General features: G+C 34.0%; 1 protein-coding gene across 1 annotated transcript in view; it reads right to left on the bottom strand.

Moving 5' to 3' along the window:
- The window catches only part of XPR1 (xenotropic and polytropic retrovirus receptor 1), a 164,152-nt gene that overhangs the window by 20,050 nt on the left and 122,399 nt on the right, over positions 1–21,703 (bottom strand). Inside the window, exons 10-11 of the mRNA XM_074349896.1 lie at positions 21,190–21,361; positions 19,885–20,079 (exon numbers count right to left, since the gene is read on the bottom strand). Of these exons, the coding sequence (XP_074205997.1) occupies positions 19,885–20,079; positions 21,190–21,361 (367 nt within the window). The remainder of the gene's footprint in view (positions 1–19,884; positions 20,080–21,189; positions 21,362–21,703) is intronic.

Below are 21,703 nucleotides of genomic sequence, written 5' to 3'. Positions count from 1 at the left end.
ACTGTTCAGTAATTAGCATCACGGTTGTAGTAAAAAAAAAAAATCCTGTAACTCATCTATTAAGGTTTGCAAAGAAAGCAAATTCAGCAACTTAATAAAATTCACTTTTCTATTTTCAAAACAAGATCAACACAAAGAAATAAAGACAAGCAACTCAACTGTAAATTATATTTGCAATTCTTTTTTTAACTAAATGCTCACTATGTGCCAGATGCTTTAAATACATTATCTCATTTAGTTTTTGTAACAATGAGCCATCATCTTGTTTGCTAGTAAAAGAAGTAAAATGAGAATAAAGTCATAGTCACATTTAACAAGAGGTCAGGAAAAATGAGTATTTCTCAAGTGAGTGTAGGTAAGTAATATCAAGTATTATTATTGAAAGTTAATTTCTTTCCTAATTACTGAAGAAATCATTGTGTTCAAATTATTATATAAAAGGAAGCTGTGGGGGGGGAGTTAAAAAAAAGGAATTAATAAAAATAAAAATAGTGTGCTAATTTTCTTTTATTTCTTCTAGATTTTAAACACAAGTCCTATCCTTAGAGTGTAATTCTTAAAATGGTACAATGGATCAAGTGCCTTCCTCCTTTCTAAGCCCATATTACTTCTATGAAATTTCTATGAAACATACACAAAACCTTACTGGCTTTAAAAAAACAAATACTTTAACAGAATACTTTGGAATAAGTAATTTTTATCTTATGGACTTCAAATAATGATTAACATGCACCTGGTCTACATATGCTACATTCTGTTTTTTCTTTTAACTATTCCCCTTATTTGATCTCTCCCATCTGCCAAATGAGGAGTGCTTCTTCCTGAAATCATCTGCCTTCATTGGTATTCAGGGGATGTGCTGGGAAGATATTATCACCTTAGGCAAGCAATTACATCTAATTCTCTCTTGGCTACCTCTGGTAGCCCACTTTAGTAATGTTCAGAATCACAGAAAATCAAGTCATTGCTATTCTACCCTAAGCTTCTATTACACAACCTGCCATCTTAGAAGCATACTTAATACCAGACATATGTATGGTAATGGCATCGGCTAAATCTAAAACAAATAAAAAAAAGCTTCTTAGAGTTTTGTGCCCATAGACATCAGAGGAAGGATTAAAGCAAAATAGTATGTTGGGAAAAGTGCTAAGAGAGAAACCAGAAAAAAGACATACGGGCATCATCCTGAACTATATTTCAGGTAGGATATTTTAAAAATGAAAAAAGTGGCACCGTGTGAAGAGAAAATGAATAGTCTTCCTTCAGCCAAAACCATTCTACTCTGGTAACAGCTTACTAGTTTTTAATCTGAAATTAAATAAGGAAACAAATGAAAATAGACTGGGGACACTGTTTCAAAGCCCAAACCTATATAAGTAAGCTGAGTTATGAATGAGCTTGACATCGCAAAAACCTAAACAGCCAAAAAAAAAAAAAAAAAAAACCCCGTAAAAATTAAACTAAATTATGAGATTAATATGGTTCTCTGAAAATTAATGAATATAGATACTTCCCTGATCTTTAGTGTATCTGTTACTATGTGAGGTCACATGTACTACACCTCCTCAGGTTATTATCAATTTATCATAGGGCATGCAAGACAGACATTTTTACTCCCATTTTACAGTTAAGGAAGCCGGAGTTCAGAGAGAGAGTCAAGTCAAGGTAACTGGATTTGAAGTTAGAAGATCTCGGTTTGAATCCAGACTTTGCCTCTTTTCCAACTCTCTGATTATAGAAAATTCATAATCTTAAAGTGATTGAGACAAAAATGGAAATCATTAGGCCCACCTGAGGATAAGTGAGGAAACTAGTAATAGGAATCTTATCCAAGGAACTTTTTCTGTACTAGACAGAACTGTATCTCTAAGTCCATCACAGCTCAAAAAACAGGTCCATGAAACTATTAAGTAACATTAAAAACATTTCTAAGGTATGTGGAAAACAGAATTTAAAAACTATACATATATTATTATTTCATACTGTATATAACATGTTTACAGAAAAAGACAGGGGTAGCTAACCCTTATGAAGAAAGATCATTAAAGGATTCACTTTAACTTTCTGTATTTCTGTATTAGTTAAATTTTATTTTTACAGTGATACATACATATCCATGTTTTACCTGTATAATTAAAACAAAGGAAGAATGTGGGCTAAGCAAAACATGCTTAGGGTGAGAATGCTAAGCATTATGCTATTAGGGTAAGAATATTTTATAAATAATTTAAACAAGTGTTTAATGTTGGTTATTGTTTTTATAATTAAAAAGTACACAGGAACTCATTTATTTATTCAACAAATGTTTACCGAGTGTCTACTACTATAAGCTACAATACTAAAACACTACTATTTATTATATAGTTAAAATACTTAAGATTAGTTCCAAAGAAAAATCTGTTTACTTCTACATTCAATAAACATATGCTGAACGTCTGCTGGGTAACCAGGTATATTTTAGAGAATGGGGATGTACTGATGAATTATTAAGGGCTAAGTGGAGAGAGACAAAATAGACAAAACCACAGTGTGTAAGTGCAATTGTAGAACTGTGCACAGAGGAGGAATCAATACGCCAGGTCTTCAGGATGGGGAATAGCCTCGAAAGGCTTCCTGGAGGAAGCTTTCAACCGTCTCTTGAAAGTTAACGGTCTTGAGTTCACCAGGTTTGTGAGGCAGAAAGAGCCATGTCAAAGAGCAGAAACTATTCATTCAACAAATGAACCCCTACTATATGCCAGATATCATTCTATGTACCATGTGCACAGTAAGTGAATCTTATTCACCAATTGGCAAATTTCTTACCCCAATGAAGCTTACTACTTAGTTGGGGTAAACAATTATCAGATATACAAATAAACAAGATGACATCAGACAGTGAAGAGTGCCATGAAGAAAACAGAACACGGTGACATGACTGAGACTGGCGGAATTCCTTCAGAGAGTGTTCAGGCAGAAAAGGTCTCTAAGCTGACACCCGAGTAATGAGAAGGAGCCAGCTACATGCAAGGCTGGAGGAAGAGTTACACATACAACATTACATTTTCTAGTAACCATATTTTAGAAGGTAAAAAGAAACAGGTAAAATTAATCTAAATATATTTTATTTACTCTAATATATCTAAAATGTTATTTTAATATATAATCATAATATAAAACATAAAATTATTAAGGAGATCTTTTACACTTTTTTTAATACTAAGTCTTCAAAATCCAGTTTGTATTTTACACTTGCAGCATATGTCAATTCAGACAGGGCACATTTCAAGGGCTCAACAGCTACATGCAGCTAGTAGCTGCATTACTGAACAGTGCAATGCTAGATATTGCAGAGGAGATGAGTTTGAGGAGTGAGATTGGAAGTGGTGTACTAATGAAAAGCCTCTTGTAGTAGCCCAGTGAGAAATGACGAGGCCTAGAGCTGAGTGCAGATATAAGGTATAGGGAGGTCAGACAAACACCGAGAAGTATTTAGGGACTAAAATTGTCAGGTACTGGTGAACTGTGAAATGAGATAAAGGGTAGAGTCAAGGATCACTCCTAGTTGTTAACCTGGGTGACTGGGTGGGACAGTGTCATGAACTGAGATAGAGAAGACTAGGGTCGAGGGGAACAATGCTGAAGAAACTTTGGGGGAGAAAACTTTAGATTTGGAATGTTGACTCTGAGGTACACCTAAGAGACATCAAGGTGGAAGATGGCCAGAAAACAGGAAATAAAAATAAGACACTTGAGATACAGATTTGGGAGTCATATACATATAGACAGTGGTTGACATCATTTAGGAACATCCAAAATAATACAAGCCCCTTCTAAGGAAATGGCAATGATATAATCAGAAACAGAAGTTTTCTGTCTACACTGCTTTTGACTAAACTTGGTTGAGTTTCTTCTCCCTGTGTTTCTTTACACCAAAGAGCCAAAGAGATGAGCGTTCTCTCAAATCTTACAGACCTTCTCTTTAACTCTTTCAAAGTATAAATTCTAATTCGGTATTTGTAAACATTTCAAGATTTGTAAATATGTTTAAATTACGGTATAAAGTCATTGTGACTATCAGAATAGAGACAGTGCAAGAAGGCAGACGACTGTTTTGAGATACAGGAATGAGAAAAAGAAATGGATTAGACCAGATGGCTTACTGAGACAAGGAAGATCTTTTTAGGGTGAGAGACTGTTGAATATGTATATAGGTGGAAAGCAATGAGCCAGTAATGATGAAGAGATTGAAGATTTAGGAAAGAAAAGGGGTGACCGCCAGAGCAAGATCCCGAAAGAGAAAGGAGGAAAGGAGGCCAGAACACTTAGATGGGAAAACTTGTTCCCAAGTCTGGGAAAAATATGGTGAGAATATGTTTGGATTAAACAAGTATGTACAAAGGGAGAAGATAGCTGAAGGAAAACGCATCCTGACAGGTTCAGTTTTTCAAGGCAGTAAGAGACGAAGGTAGTCTGTACAAGTAAAGAGGGAAAGACTGAGTTGGGGCCTTGAGGAAAGCAGTGAGAGTTATCATGAAAACTCCTTCCAAGTTAACATTTCTGAGATGACTAATGCTTTAATAATAAAAGTTAGCAAAGGATAAAATAACACATGAAAGTTTAAAAAGAAGTTAATCTCTCCTTCCTATGATATTCTTTTTGTTTGTGCTTATATTCTTTTATTATGGTATCAACATACTTTTTTCTTTCTTATAAGACTGTACCTTACCTAGCATTTAAGAAACAATTTAACTTCACAAAGGAGTGAACTGTGTATGTATTTGTATTTTCAATTAAATTGTAATGTCTTTTAGGGAAAGGTCTCGTGTCAGTACTTTTCCAGGGCCTACGCACTGCACTCCACATGGTAGAAACTCAGTATTTGTCAAACTGAATTGAAGGCAAGAACTGTGTTTTACACATTTAAAAATTTTCTGCATAATGCCTTACCTTCCAACAAATATCTGGGGAAGGCAACATGGTTCCTGGCAGCCTACACATACAATGTGTCCCTGAAAACTTGTATAAAACTGAATATGAAAAAGTCGAGTAACAGATGTACATGCTATATAAGGATTTTGTTTCCTGAGAGCTAAAAATAAGAAAATAAAACCCCTTATTATATCTTCCTTGTCTTTTAGACACTATAATGACATTATTCCCAACATTTTACAGACATTCTTCATTTTTATCCTATACAACAGAACACAGCTAATCTCTTCAAATCCTTAGTGTTGGCACTGATGCTTAAAAGTTGCTGCTTTCAAGATACATGCACCCCAATGTTCATAGCAGCACTATTTACAATAGCCAAGACATGGAAACAGCCTAAATGTCCATCAATAGATGACTGGATAAAGAAGATGTGGTATATTTATACAATGGAATACTATTCAGCCATAAAAACCGACAACATAATGCCATTTGCAGCAACATGGATGGATCTGGAGATTGTCATTCTAAGCGAAGTAAGCCAGAAAGAGAAAGAAAAATACCATGATACCACTCATAGGTGGAATCTAAAAAAAAAAAAGAAAAGAAAAGAAAAGAAAAAAAGAAGATACTAATAAACTTATCTACAAGATGGAAACAGATTCACATAGTAAACAAACTTATGGCTACTGGTGGGAAAGGGAGTGGGAAGGGATAAACCGGGAGTTTGAGATTTGCAAATACTAACTACTATATATAGAATAGATAAAAAAACAAATTTCTTCTGTATAGCACAGGGAACTACATGCAATATCTTATAGTAACCTATAATGAAAAAGAATATGAAAACAAATATACGTATGTATATGTATGACTGAAACGTTATGCTGTACGCCAGAAAGACAAATTGTAACTGACTATACTTCAATTTTTAAAAATAATAAAAATAAAAGTTGCTGCTTTCAGCATGCCTAATGATTTCCATCTTTGTTTTAGTTGTATTAAATTTGAGACATTTCTTTTTAGTGATGAAGTGTGCTATCATTTATAATTTCCACTCATTTTAATAAAAATGTACAAAATACAACAAAATACTCAGTCATACAAATGCACTAGTATTTGTGAGAAATACGGTGTTGCTGCCGAAGCTGTTAGCTGGCAGATAGTGCTACCAAGTAAAAGCAGGAAATGTTTCAAATCCAAAGGTTAATTAAGGTGTGTGTATGTATCTGCTAAATCTCGTAACATACGTCCAGCTTTCAACTGAAAATCAGTAGTCATACCAAGAACTAGAAGATCTCAAATTGAATGAAAAAAAGTCAATCAGTAGATGCCAAAAAGAGATGACACAGTTGTTGGAACTATTTGATGAACATTTTAAAGAAGCCATGATAAAAATGCTTTAAGTCAAGCCACCAAGAAGATGTAGCAATTCTGTCTGCATCAAACAACCAGAGTAGTAAATTACATAAAGCAAAAACTGATAGAATGAAAGGAAAAACAGACAAATCCACAATTATAGTTGGGAGATTTCAACTCTCCTCCTCCAACAATTAATGGAACAAGTAGACAGAAAATAAGTGAGGATACAGAACTCAACAACATCAACCAATAGGACCTAAAAAACATTCCACCCCATAACAGCAGAACAAACACTCTTTTCAAGTGCCCAATAAATACATACCAAGATAGGCCATAAAAATCAACAGAAAAATCTTCAGACACTTGGAAACTAAACAACATACTGCTAAATAATTCTTGGGTCAAAAACAAAATCTCAAGGGAAATTTTTAAAATACATTAAAGTAAATGAAAATATAACATACCAAAATTTGTGGGGCAGCTAAAGCACTACTGAGAGGAAAATGCACAGCACTATACATATAATTATACAGACAACTGCATACATTAGAAAGGAAAAATAGTCCCAAATCAATAATCTAAGGACCCATCTCAAGAACCTAGAAAAGGAAAAGCAAAATAAATCAAAAGCAAGCAGAAAGGAAATAATAAAGCAGAGAAATCAGTGAAATTAAAAGGAAAACAGAGAGAAAAATCAATGATACAAAAAGCTGGTTCCTTGAAAAGATCAAGAAAATGACAAACCTCTAGTATAGCTGATAGAGAGAGAAGACACAAATTACCAGCATGAGGAATGAAAGGGGATATCACCACCAACTCTGAGAACATCAAATGGACAATAAGGGAATACTATAAATAACTCTAAAATTTTGACAACTAAGATGAAATGGACCAAATTATTCAAAAAAACGAAGACTATCACAACTCACCCAATATGAAATATATAATTTAAATAGTCTTGATAACTACTAAGGAAGTTAAATTTGCAATTTAAAAGCTACCTGAAAATAGATCTCCAGGCCAAGATGGTTTCAATGGAGAATTCTACTAAAATTTTAAAGGAATTTTCTACAAATTAGGAGAAGAGACAAAGCTTCCCAATTTATTTTATGAAATTAGTTTTACACCTATACCAAAGCCAAAGACAGAAAACAAAAAGAAAAGTACAGAGCACTATCCCTTATGAACACAGACGTAAAAATTCTTAACAAAATATTAGCAAACAGAATTCAGCAACATATTTGGAGAATTATACATCATGTTCCAAAGATGCTACACTGTTTCAATATTCATAAAACAGTAATGTAATTCACCAAGAATGGGCTAAAACTCAGAAGAAAAGTGACAGGATCATATCAAAAGATCTAGGCAAAGCATCTGAAAAAAAATTCAACACATATTCATGATTTAAAAAATAAACTCTTGGAAAAACAGGAATAGAGAGGAACTTCAACTTGATAAAGCTTCCTCAACCAAAACTCTATAGCATTAGTTGAGGAAATTTTACTTATTATACTCAATGGTAAAAAACTGAATGCTTTCCCCCTAAGATTAGAAACAAAGCAAGGCTCTTACCATCCTCATCCAACACAGTAGTGGAAACTCAAGCCAGTGCAATAAGGTAAAGAAAAAAAAAAAAAAAAAGGAAGCAAAAGGCATAGAGATTGGAAAGGAAGAAATAAAACTGCCCCTTTGTGCAAATGACACGATTGCTTATGTGGGTAATTCCAAGGAATATACAAAAAAAAAGCACAAAAAACCCTCTTTGGATGAATGAATTCAGCATGGTCACAGGGTAAGATAAATATACAAAAATCAACTGTATTTTTATGTACTAGCAATGAACACATGGACACCAAAATTAAACAATATGATCCTCTACAATCACTGAAAAAAAAAGTAGAAGACTTATACACTGACATATTGGAAAAGGCAAAACTATAGAGATAGTAAAAAGATCAGTGGTTGCTCTGGGGGAAGGAGAGGAATGAACAGATGTAGCACAGGAGATTTTTTAGGATAATGAAACTATCCTATATGAAACTGTAATGGTGGATACATGTCATTATGCATTTGTCAAAACTCATAGAACTGTACAATACAAAGAGGGAATCTTAATGTGAACTTTGGATTACAGTTAATAATACTCTATTTACATTGGTTCATTGATTGCAACAAATGTACCACACGAATGCAAGATGTTAATAATAGGCAAAACTGTGAGAGTGGGGGCATGATGGAGGCGAGGCAGGTATATGGTGCTTATTCTGTAAATCTAGAACTGTATTAAAAAATCAAGTCCACTGATCGTTAAATATTATCCAACAAAGGGCTAGTATCCAATATGTATGAAGAACTCTAAAAACTCAACAATAAAAAACCAAAAAATCCAATTAGAAAATGGACAAAAGAAACAAATAGGCATACAGGATATATAGACAGCAAACAGGCATATGAAAAGACATTCAGCAGAATTAAAGCCACAATGAGATATCGTTACACATGTAAAATAATAGCTGAAATAAGAGTGACATTGTCATATGCTGGTGAGGATGCAGAGAAACTAGATCACTCATACTTGGCTGATGAGAATATAAAATGGTACAGCTACTCGGAAAACAGTTTGGCAATTTGTAAAAAAAACTAAACATACAGCTACCATACTACAAGCAATCAAAATCTTGGGCATTTATTACAGAGAAATGATGATTTATGTTCACCAAAAACCTGTACATGCATGTTTACAGCAGCTATATTCACAATAGCCTGAAATTGGAAACAACACAAATATCATTCAATGGGTGAATGGTTAAACTATGGTATATCCATACTACGGAATACTACTCAACAATAAAAAGGAACAAACTATTGATTCTTTCAACAACTTGGATGAATCTCCAGGAAATTATGCTGAGTGAAAAAAAAAAGGCTGATCTCAAAAGGTTACAGGACTATATGATTCCATTTATACAACACCCTTGAAACAAGAAAATGATTAAATGGAGAACATATTTAGTACTAGTGGTTGCCAGGGGTTAGGGATAAAGTAGGATCTGGAAGGAAGAGGGTGTGAATATAAAAAGGCAACATGAGGGATCCTTGTGGTGATAGATTTGTTCTGTATCTTGACTGTATTAATGTCAATACCCTGGCTGTGACACTATACTATACTTCTGTAATATGTTACCACTGGAGAAACTGTGTGAAGGGTATATGGGATCTCTGTATTATCTCTAACAACTGTATGTGAGGAAAAAAAGTTTAATTAAAAAAATTTGGCTCTTCCTCAAAATCCTTACTGAGTTAACCACTGCCTCTTTTGAACCACCTCAGTACCCTACACAATACCGATAATACAGTATTATTACAGTTTTCATGTTCTATTTTGTCATTCTCCCTTACTAAACTGTGGGCTCCAAGAAGATGTCTTAAAGGCAAGATATGTTGTGTTTATCTGTTCATACCTAGCATCTAGCACAGTCTGACACACTGTACGTGTTTTGTAAATGTTTGTCGAATAAAACAGATGTGATAGATGTAATCAAGAAGGCAATTCAATTACTAAATTGTATTTATATACAATTTACTATTTGTATACTTATTTACTGACTCTTCAATAACAAATGATCTCTTCAGTGATTTTATTAAAGACTGACTTCAGTCTCTCCTCACTCCTTTTGTATTATAACTAAATAACAATAATTCTGGAATGGATAAAATTGCGTGTTTCTGTCTTTCCTGCAAAGAGACAGTTTCATTTATTCAACTAAATGGAGTGCTATTGACTACAATCAGTTTCCAAAGAAATATAAAGGTCCTAAAAGTTTTTGATACTGTCTCAAGTGCTTCTATTATGAAGCTGTAAAAAAGCTTCAGGTATTACATTCACATGGATAGCAACATTTTTCTTAATTGAGCTGAAAAAAATTAAGTCATAAACACAAACTGAAATTATGGCCAATTAAAAATGGAAATGAGATACTGTAAAAGACTTAAGCAGTCATAATAGCAGGATACAGTAATAACTGAATAAAAAATAAATACAGATCACAAAAATGAAATAAAGAAATATAAGAAAAAATAGCAATATATATTCTACATGATGATTAATTAACAGATCTAGAAAGAAGGAAGCGAGAGTATATGTAATAGGAGGCATGCACAGATAGAGATGGAATGCAAAATCTTCTTCCACCATTTTCCACACAACCTGCCAATATTCTAAACTAGTATAACATACCAGATCTAAAAAAGCCATCTGAAACAATTCTTAATCTCAGAGTCCCAAACTGTGAAGCCTTTTTATAGAAACCTTCATTTGATGCCTTTTCTTTCAAACTGGGTATTAGAAATAGAGTAAAACCTGTATTATCCCAAATTTTACCAGCCATTTCTGAAACACCTATTCAACTATTTAATCCAGGAACCATCTCATCAATCACAGTATTAATCCACCTTGAGTGTTAATCAAAAAAAAGTTTACATAGTCTCTAATGACTTTAAGCAGAACAAAAGCTGATGGGGAAACAATCCTTTTGTCAGTAAAAAACCCTTGGTACTTCTTTCTAGATTTGTGTGTGTGTGTGTTGAGACTTCCATTAGAGTAACACTTCTGGTCTGTCTCTGCCCTGCTCTCATTCCTCCCTAAGAAACTTTTTAACACATATTTCCTTAAAGCTTTCTTATGAAGTGGGGACTTCTTCTTTATCAGGTAACATGCCCAAGGTACAGTGATCCAAAGTCCATGTCCTTATTCAGGATGTCCTATTGCAATCTCTACCAGTCACTGCTTAACTGTCCAAGACCTTACACATAACACAGTAAGAGAAAGCAGTATGCAAACCCAGTTGTTTCTACATTAAAATGTAAGTTATATTTTAATTATGTTAAAAATATAAATTTCTGGATCATCACCCTAATCCTATTAATTCAGGATTAGGTGGGCCCCAAATTATGCGTTTTTAAAGTAATAATCCATGGCAATTCACACACATACCAAAGTTTGAGGATCACAGCCTTACATCTTGCTGTCTTGTTGGAGAGTAGAAAAAGGAATGGATTCAGGGACTGAGAATTCTGGTTTTGCTACTTACTGCCATGTGGCAGGGCAGGCAATTTAACCTTCCTGACTTATTAAAATATAATAATAATAATAATAATAATAATAATAATAATAATAATAATATCCACTTTCTCTCAGGGTTAATATCAGGTTCAAAATGAAATAGCATGTGCTAAGATGCTACACATTGGCTCCACTAAAATAATAGAACATAAAGAGTTGAAGGGGCCTTAGAAAGACAGTCTAGACCAACTTCCTTTTAATTTATTTTTAATGAAAATAACTATTTTTGCTGTTTATAAAAGAACTGTACACTCACCATAAAAAATCTAATAAAAGGGCAAATAAAGTGAGAGCACCATATTATCTGTTAGTTTTATTCATGCTTTTAAGTTTTAATATTATTACTTTTTCATTTTCTTGTATAATAATGATAGTCAGAATATGAAATAATGATGATGATTATAGACATCCTTGGTCCAGATTTTAATGAGAACATCTCTAATATTTCACCTTTAGTCATGATTCTAGCTGCTGGTCTGGGATTCTGATCGATAGATGTGTATGTGATACATACATGTATATGGATATGTGTGTATACCATAATATATACCCAGCACTTGCTATATTTAAGAAGTATTCTTATATTTTTTTGAGGGAGGAGGTAATTAGGTTTATTCACTTTATTTTTTTAGAGATGGTACTAGGGAATGATTCTTATATATATTTTTAATTAATGAGTGTCTCTTTGGCATCTACCAAGATGATCGATCAATCACATGGTTTTTCTACTTCAGTCTAGTGATATGGTAAAATACTCTTAAATTATCTTAGTTGTGGTAACTTCAAAGCCCATCTTCTTTCTCTCAACATGAAGTAGTACCCTTCATTAAGATGGTGCTTCTAAAATTCTTCCTGGCAGAGGATTTGACTAAAATTGAGCAAAGAGATGGATCTGGCTTCCTAAGTGAAGACACTCCACTTTCTGCAATAGAAGGGTAAATAAAAGATAAATTTTAAAAATTGACTTCAAATAACAAATTTTTTTCAGTTAAGGAAGGAAATATACTTAGTCATATAGTCATAACTGAGAAGAGGAAAATTATACAACAGATCCTAGACTTTCAGTTCATCCTTCCTCAGTGATTTGGTCTTTTCTACAACAGCTCTGAAACGCTGTGTAAGTGTCAGTATTTCACTTTATCTGATAGATGTTCATTTCCTCTGAGAAGACTTCCTGGTGAGGATAAAACAGTTGCAAGCAATACAATTCTGCCTTTAAACGAAATATGCTCTAGGGTATTATTCAGAGACAACCGAAAGTATTTACAGAGAGCCCTGAGAATCCCGCAAGAGAGCAAACAAAGAAACAAACAGTAGGCAGATGCTTTTATTCTCCTCCCTATTAAGTAGCAGCACTATTTTTTTAATATATAAAGAAAATACTGCTTTTAATATAAGAAAAATTTCTTAAACTCTAAGCATTTCAATTAAAACCACACCTTACACCTCATTCAAAATACTGCCAATGAAACCAAGTATTAGGCTCACTGGTCTTTCCATATTTTGTTTACTACATTCTAGGAAGCATGCTGGAATGTTTATTAACAATATATATTAAGGAAATAGCCAATCAGCTTTAACAAATACCTAATAACCTCTGGTATTTCTTAGGAAGTGACTTTAAGACCCTAACAAAGAATACAACTCTAAGCGAATTATACATGTCAAACCATTCTCACATCACTTGAAACACTAATATGCTAGTGTTTGTTCCCTTCCAATTCCACAATGACTTTCAATTCTGGCAGAGAGAAATTATTTACATAGTTGGGCTGACTCCACATTGCTCGTACTAATAAAAGTGTGTCACTGTTAATGTGGAAATAGCCAGTTCCCAGCAATGTCTTTGTTTTTCCACGGATGTGGCCATTAGGACAAAAGGATTAGAAAGTGGACCTATCCACATAAAAGTCAGTTTAAATTATTCTCTCTCAATGTACCTCTGTGCTTTCCCAAACACAAATTTATTTGGCACTTGTAGGGACAGCACACTGTCTTATCTGATGTTTCTTTCCTTACCATGAGTTTAACATTTTACCTTTGGGGAGAGCTCAGGTCATTCTGTAACATTAGAGGGCAGTATGGTAGAGTAAAAATAATCACAGGACCTGGGTGTGAATTCTATCTTTGTCTCCTCCTTGTTACTTGACTTTAGAACTATACTGTTGTATTCAGATTCGTAACCTAGTTCTTCCACTTTACAGCTGTTGGACTTTGGCAAGGAACTCAACCTTTCTGTTTTCAATTTCCTCACCTAAAAAATGATGAACAAGTGATCACCTCTGACAAAGACTCTCCTTGACCTAATTTGAGTCAGGGTCCTCTAAGCTCTCTAGACCTCAAACTTGGTGTTGGTCCTTTTCAAACATGCATTACCCAGTTGTAGGAAGAATCTCGCTAAGTCAGTTTTGAGAGGAACCTTTATCCTCAATATTCCGATCACCCTGATATTTCATCAGATTCTTCATCCTCCACCCTTGGCATCTGATCACCCCGTCTATTTACAGGAAAACTTCTGTTAAGTCAGTTTAGCCAGTAATTTTCCACCCACTGACTCCCACCCTGCTCCTTGGCTATAAGTCCCCACTTGCTCCTTCTATATTCAGAAACAAGCTGAGTTCTGTACTGAGATCTCTTTTCCTCAATTGCATTTGTTCCTGAATAAAGTTTGCTTTTGCTACTTTAACTACTGTTCTGTCCAGCTCTGATTCTAATACCTCATAGGGTTGCTGTGAAGATTAAATGATTTAATACATGTTAAATGCCTAAAAGTGTTAGTCTATAGGAGTATTCAATAATTTTTAGCTTTAAAATATTATTCTTCATCTACTATATGCAGGTGCTTTGGGTTTCTTTTGACAAGCCCCTGTATGTACCACACAGTCACTATAATTAAATTATTCTCTTACTGCTGGACATTTACTAGATTATTTTAGTTTTTTACTATATACTGCTGTGAACATATATTCATTTTTACCCACTTCTCTGATTACTTTTTTAGGAAAAAGTTATGGAAAGGGAGTTACTAGGTCAAAAGGTATGAATGATTTTAAGACTCTTGATAGAATTACCAAATTGTTCACCAATTTACAATCAACAGAAAGTTCATCTCTCTACATCCTTGCCAGCAACAAGCATCATCACTTCTTTGATTAAATGATTTTAATTTGCATATCTTTTGCTATCAGTGAAGAAGAACATTCTTCATATGTTTATTAGCCATGTTTATTTATTCTGCAAAATTATGTTTATATCATTTTCCAATTAGAAAAATCAGTCAAAATTGATTTTCATTTTGTGGTGATTATATTACAGTTTAAAAATACCCACTCCTTTCTTCCATGACTCTTACCCAATTGATGCTGGATCTAATAATTTGATTTGGCTGTTCAGGATGGTCAGTGGGAGGTTAGCAGATATGAAGCAAGCACAGACTTAAAATGTGTTTGTGCAACAGGAATTGTTTCTGCTGGCCCCATGTGAAGTTTTTCCCTGGATAACTGCTGTCCCTTTGGCTGGGGCCCCAAAATGAACAAAAATGTAACAAACACAAGGTACAGGGAAAAGCCAAAAGCCTGGTGGAAACAGCGGCCTGGAGCAGTTCCAGCTCTCCAGCTGAGCCCAGGCCAGTTCCACCAGTTCCCAGCTGACCCACAGATGTATAAAGGAGGATGAAATACTGCTGCTTTAAGCTGCTGACTTTTGAGGTGGTTTCTTATGTAGCAATATCTGATTAGCACACTTATTATATTATACTATGAAATTCTGAAAGAAAGACACTCATGTATAATCTATGACTTATGTTCCCTAGAGTAACATATACCCACCAGGAACTGAAGGCCTTATAATTCATTTGCCTGCTCATTTTTTCTCTTCTTTTTGCTGAAAATACCCAGATACTATAACCTTCTTTGATGTTTATAGTTTTCACCAATAATACTGTCATGTAAAATTATATATAATATCAAACATAAATTGAAATTTAAAATTTTATTTGTAATTGTATTTAACTTCTTTTCCAATTAGACAAATTATTCCGTAAGTTGAATTCATAAATAATTTTCAGCTTGTTCTTTTAAATATCACAGATCCTCTACCAATATCTGAACAATAGTAGAGACTGTTTTTAAACTTTAAATTGTTGCGCATGAATGTTTCAAAAGCAACACAATTTACATAGAAATGCTAACAAATTACATCTGTTAGTTGCAAGAGCAATTAAGAAAACAAAGATTAGAGAAAAGACCAAAAACAGCATCAGAGTATAAGGATACTTTTTTTTAAAAAAAAACTTCTTCTTTTAAACGACAAAGATGATATAAAATTTATTCAAAGCTATAATTAATATTATAAAAGCAATTTAAGGTGAACTGTAAGTGGGCTATTAGTGTAATGTTTATGAAATCATTTAAAATCAGCACAATGCCAAGTAGATAAAAGCTACTCAAAAATACTGTTAAAGTCAAATTAATAATCAGAAATAAACAATATCTCAAATTTGATTTAATGGCATTAGCAGGATTAAAGCCAATGCTGACAAATGTGAATTCTAAAATAATCTATTTCTTGTCTGTATTATTAGTTAGGTTAGAGAACTATAGTAAAATATATCCAATTTCAGAAGGGTTAAAGATTTGAGCTACTTCCAACAGTAAGCCCAAAATGAAAGCATTTATTCAAATAAGTTGTTTTAAAAAAATTTGTGTACGTCTTTAAAAAGTTAATGGAACAAAAGTTTCCCTAGAAATTAAAAAAAAAATAGCATTTCTATTATAGTATAACAAGACTAAAATTTAGAAATCCTGGCGTAGATGCTATTATTCAGAGTAGAAAGGGTAACAAACTGGCCATACCCCAGAGAGGAAGCACTTCAGGACTGTGTGTGCTCACCCAAAACAATGAGATGACTATTTGCACTGAAGGCACTGAACTACTGCCGAGGAATCCTCATTAGGGGGCACAGCACCCCTTACAGAATGTTAAACAAGAAGCGATCTAGAAGATACAAGTGATTTGGGTGCTGGAAAACAATCAGGCAAATAAATATAAACGAACTCAGCTTTTAAGTGAGTAGAGAATCTCTTTTTTTCAAGTATTTTTTAAACAACTAATAGCGAATGCTAACAGAGAAGTCTAAAGTAAAATATTAAGTATTTTTAAAAGAAGATTTTTTTCCTTCTATGTATTGAGAGAATAGCAAAGAACAAAATCCACTAAGAATTTGTAAATATTTTAGAACGTTAGAAACTATAAATGAAAAACAGAGCATCTAATGAAGTACTCTCTCCCCATCAATGAGTTAGAAAGAACACAATGGCTATTTCTATTATTGTACCTCCCACAGGCTTTTCCTTGCTAAAGCCAAGAAACCTCAAGGACACACAAAAACCATTTTAAGCACTTTCCTGTCTCCTCTACTCCCAATTCCAACAAAAAACTTGTAGGACTTGACTTGCTTGTAATGAAATGTGAATTCTTAAAAATACGGAGATTGGCTGCTAACTAAATTTCTTTATTTCTAAAATCAATGATAGAAAACAAAGTATACTGAAATCTTTAGTGTGTTTACTTCTTACTACAAGTGAGGGCTAGCTGCAATACTATCATACTTACTCTTTCTAAAATGGGCTTAAACCCCTTCCCTCACGTTTTAAAAAATGATCTAGGTATAGAGTTAACTCTTGCACTTCCATTTTAACAAATCATGCAGCATAATATAAGACATAACCTTTGAAACAATCTTGAAAATGCCCCCAATAATGCTGTTACCATGGTAACTCTTGTAGGCTAGTTCTCTGAAAAGACCCAGATTCCTGAGTCTGAACAAGGTTATCTCACCATTTTCTACACTTCCCCCGTCATAAAATTTATCCTTTGCACAACAAGGACCTACTGTATAGCACAGGGAACTATATTCAACTTTTTGTAATGAGCTGTAATGGAAAAGAATTGGAAAATATATATATATAACTGAATTGTTTTGGTGTACACTGTAAATTGACTACACTTCAATAAAAAATAAAATACATTGGAAACTATTTTTTTGTAATTATTTACACTTAAGGTAAAAAGGTTTAGATTTAAACTTAAAAATGTCCTAGAAGTAATATAGTTTAAAATAATAAAATAAAAACAATAAAATAATAATACAGTTTAAAAAGTTCTTTGAAGGGGTACATGAGCAAAAAAAGTCTGAAGATAATACCATCCAAACTGCTGTTTCTAGCTTTAGGTTTTTAGATTGGACTGTTTGCAGATTTGACGAATTCAGATATTCAGCTTCTTACTGATTAGCACCAGTACAGCTAAAGATACATTATGTCCTAAAATATTCAACCAAAAAAAATACTCATTTTTACCCAGGATGGGAGAAAAGTAAAGGGTTCTTGAGCCATTCGGGTACCATGTATCAAATCAATTGCCTGATTTATAAATTCTCTATTAACCTCTGAATCATGATGCATGCCTGGACTGCAAACCAGCATTCTATAGCAAAAGTTGTAATTATGGGAGCTTTCATGGATAGGAAGAATTAATATTGTTAAAATGACTATACTACAAGGCAGTGGTCTACAGAAGTTGTGTGTGTATACACACACACACACACACAGGAATATTGCTCACCCATAAAAAAGAATGAAATCTTGCCATTTGCAATAATATGAATGAACCTAGAGGGTACTATGTGAAATATTTCAGACAGAGAAAGACAAATACTGTATGATTTCACTTACATGTAGAATCTAACAAGACAAATGAACAAAACAAACAAAACAGAAACAGACTCATATACAAAGAACAAACTGGTGGTTGCCAGAGGAAAGAGAGGTTGGGGGATGAGTGAAATAGGTGAGGGAGATTAAGAGGTATAAACTTGCCATTGTAATAATTAAATCATGGGGATGTAGCATACAGAATATAGTCAATAACAATGTAATAACTTTGTATGGTGACAGACAGTAACTAGACTTACAATCATTTTGTAACATATAAAAATATCGAATCATTATGTTGTACATTTGAAACTAATACAATATTATAAGTCAATTAAATTTAAAAAAAATACAGAATAACTATTAGAAGGCACTAAAAAGCCACCAAAAGCGGGCACAAAGCCTAAGCTTACTCTGAAAAGATACTGACAACAAAGAATAAGAATTGTGAGTTTGTGGCTTTTTGGCTGAGGGTGTTCCCAATACCCTTTTCATTCTAGTCACAGAAAAATCAGTCTCAGTGCCTCTAGAACAGTTAGGAATGATGGAACAGATGGATATTTAGGGGGTGGAATCCCTGAAGGGGGAGACCTGCAGAAAGGGTAAGATGCAAAATCTGAGTACAAAACCTACCAATAACTCATGCTGACTGACAAGTAAGCAAGTGCAGTGGGGTGTCTGAGGAGCTAGCCAAAAAACAGGTGCAAGCAAGACAGGAATTGAAAAAATAATTAAGAGAGCTTTAGGATGTGTTTCCTTCACTGAGATACTTAGTTAAATTACATCATTTAACAAGAGAGACTCCATAGTCGTAAAGTTATTGGCTGCATTATCATTATTACTATAATTGCAGAATCTACTGCAAAAAATGGAAGTATGTTAAAAGGTGTTCTGCTGGACCAAATCGCAAGCTTTACAGAAAAACCACCCTAATCTTTCAGGACCATCAGACACACTTTAGATAAGCAGCAATTCTAGCACAGTAGCTAAGGCTCCTAGAATACAGCATCTCAATTAAAAAAAAATCACCAGAAAAAAATTATTTTACCAAAGTATCTAAAAGTAATTGTAATAATTTCAATTAGTAACATTTCTTTACCACCCACAGATAAGAGGGCAGCCTCTAAGGTGTGGGCTGATATTGATTTAAATAGACAAAGGAGGAAAGCACCTTAGTAAAAGGAAGTGAGATCTTTGATTGACAGTCCTCAGAAAAAGGTTAAAAATTCAAAAGGAGTGACTGCATGTGGCTCAGAACCTAAAAGCTTTTTTCTCCTCCCAACAGAAGAGCAGTCTCAAGTAATAACTGGTTGCCATGGAGATAAGAAACTAGAGAGATCCCGGAACTCAATTTGCAGTTAAATGGGCTGGAAACAATCCTTACTACTGGGTGAAGGAAAGCGATTAAAAATATACATGATTGCCAGAGGGAATCTATTTTACCTAGCATTTCCCAACCTCATTAATGAACAAGTCTAAAAAAAACCAAATGAAAACCCAAGGTATCTTGGATTGAGTCCATCAAACGTAATTCAGGATTTCAAATGTTATCACAAATCCTTCCTATTCTGCATGACTTTTATTCTTTTTAAAGGCACTTGTTAGTATATATTGGAATAAGACTAAAATCGTGTTCAAGAACAAACTAGTGTAACTGAGGGGACAGGAGATTCAGTGGGACAAAAGAGCACAATAAATGGAAAGATAACCAAAAAGTAAGACTCAAGTGGTGAAAATCGGATTTTGAAAAATCTCTTCACAATCATAGAATACCTTTGTGAGTGCTGTAAAGGGCTGCAAACGTCACCGTGAAGAAAGTCGTGGAGTATTTCCCAGCATTAACTAAATGAGGAAAGGCCCTTTTTGTGTCTCGGTATCGGCGCAGGCACTGGATAAAGCGAAGCCAAGCAGGAATGCACTGAACAATAGCCCGCACACCATATGAATATTTGTGGCAAATTTCTGGTTCTGTGAAGATTTCAAAGAAGAAAAAATTACAATTAAAAAAAAAACAACAACTTATTCACATCATTCAGTCATACACTGTAACTACCTGAACTTACATAAAGGCAAGAAACCTGGGTTTCAGAATCACTTTCTTCTTTGCACTTGTAAGGTTGCAAATACATAGTGGTAAATACATAGTGGGGCCTAGTAGGAAAATCTGCCCTCTCAGATTTCTATCTGTTCTGGAATCACCTTCTTTGGAGTGTGGCAAAACTATAAGAAAATTAGGAGATGAGTATACTAATCAAAGAGGAAAAAAAATTAAGTTAGCTCTGTAGCCTGAAACATCTGGAAAACTTACAAATATCACTGGTGACTCCAGTGAACTCCAAAACACTATAATTAATACACCTACTATAGGCTGTTCATTCATGCTTTTGTTCTCCTTTTAAAAAACAAAGCAGATTTTGTATTTTTAAAATGAGAAGAATGGAGTTGGTAAATCAATTCTTCAAATTCTGGAAACGTATCATAGTTGGTCAACGAACAATAGAGTTGTTATCTGCTGTTATCTACTGAAAATATGTTGGCACTGGCTTCATTAACTTTTGTGAGTTAGATATTACATAATCTGTCTAAATTTGGCTTTTGTCATTAAAGTAAAATTCCTTAATAACTTGAACTCCTGGCATAAACTAAGAGTGAGAAAAAGAGCCAGAAGAAAAACAAGGTCCCCAATAAGAATTAAAAAACAATCTCTAACCACTTTCTCAAAGCATTTGATCTAGCTCTCAATAATCAGTATTTTTAATCATTATAATGCAATACTGTGATGGCAATTGTTGGCACTAAAGCATCTATCTGTGATATAATTACCAATGTACCAGAACTTCTTTAGTTTTAAAATTCTTTAAATGTAAGTTGTAAATCTTCTGGCAAATGAATGGCTAAAATTATAATATATGATTTAAGAGCCAATTATATCAGATAAAGAGACTGCTAACAGAGTGCCAAGTACATTTAATTAAGTCTGTAATATTATTAGATGATCTTAAATTTCTCAGCTATCATTCCCAGTGTTTCTTGGTTTCACTGGCAGTTCAGCAGTGTGGATGCACATTCATACCCTACCTTCTGAATCATTTGGCAACAGGCCCCCACTTTCATCCCATTTGAGCTCAAAACTGTAGAAGCAGATCATATATTCCAGGTCCATCAGTATCACTGACAGGCTGTTCAGCTGGTCGGCCAGCCAGAAATCAGCAAAGCCTACCTTATGGAAGGGGGCTGTAAATACTCGAAACTGGGAGGAAGAAAAAAATCAGAAAACACAGAAACAAGAAAATTCTTATTAAATTTCTCTAATTCATGTCTGACTTTGTAGCATGATTACTCTAGTTGATAAAATGGAAACCAATGAATCAATCACAAACACAGGGACCTGGCAACAGTGGCTAGGTTGGGAATTAGTAATGAAGGTTATGAGTTGAATGGGTGACTAAGAAAAGAATGAAAGGAGTAGGGCAGGGGAAAGTCAGGAATAGCTACAGTTAGAAGACAGAAAGCAGAGAGGCGGGAAGAGCTAAAGTTGAAAGCAAAGAGAGTGTGGCAGAAGGCAGACGCACTGAGAGGACATTTTGCTTTA

This window comes from Camelus bactrianus, chromosome 21 (genome assembly GCF_048773025.1).
Source record: "Camelus bactrianus isolate YW-2024 breed Bactrian camel chromosome 21, ASM4877302v1, whole genome shotgun sequence".
Lineage (NCBI taxonomy): Eukaryota > Metazoa > Chordata > Mammalia > Artiodactyla > Camelidae > Camelus > Camelus bactrianus.
This window is presented reverse-complemented; position numbering and strand designations above follow the sequence as displayed.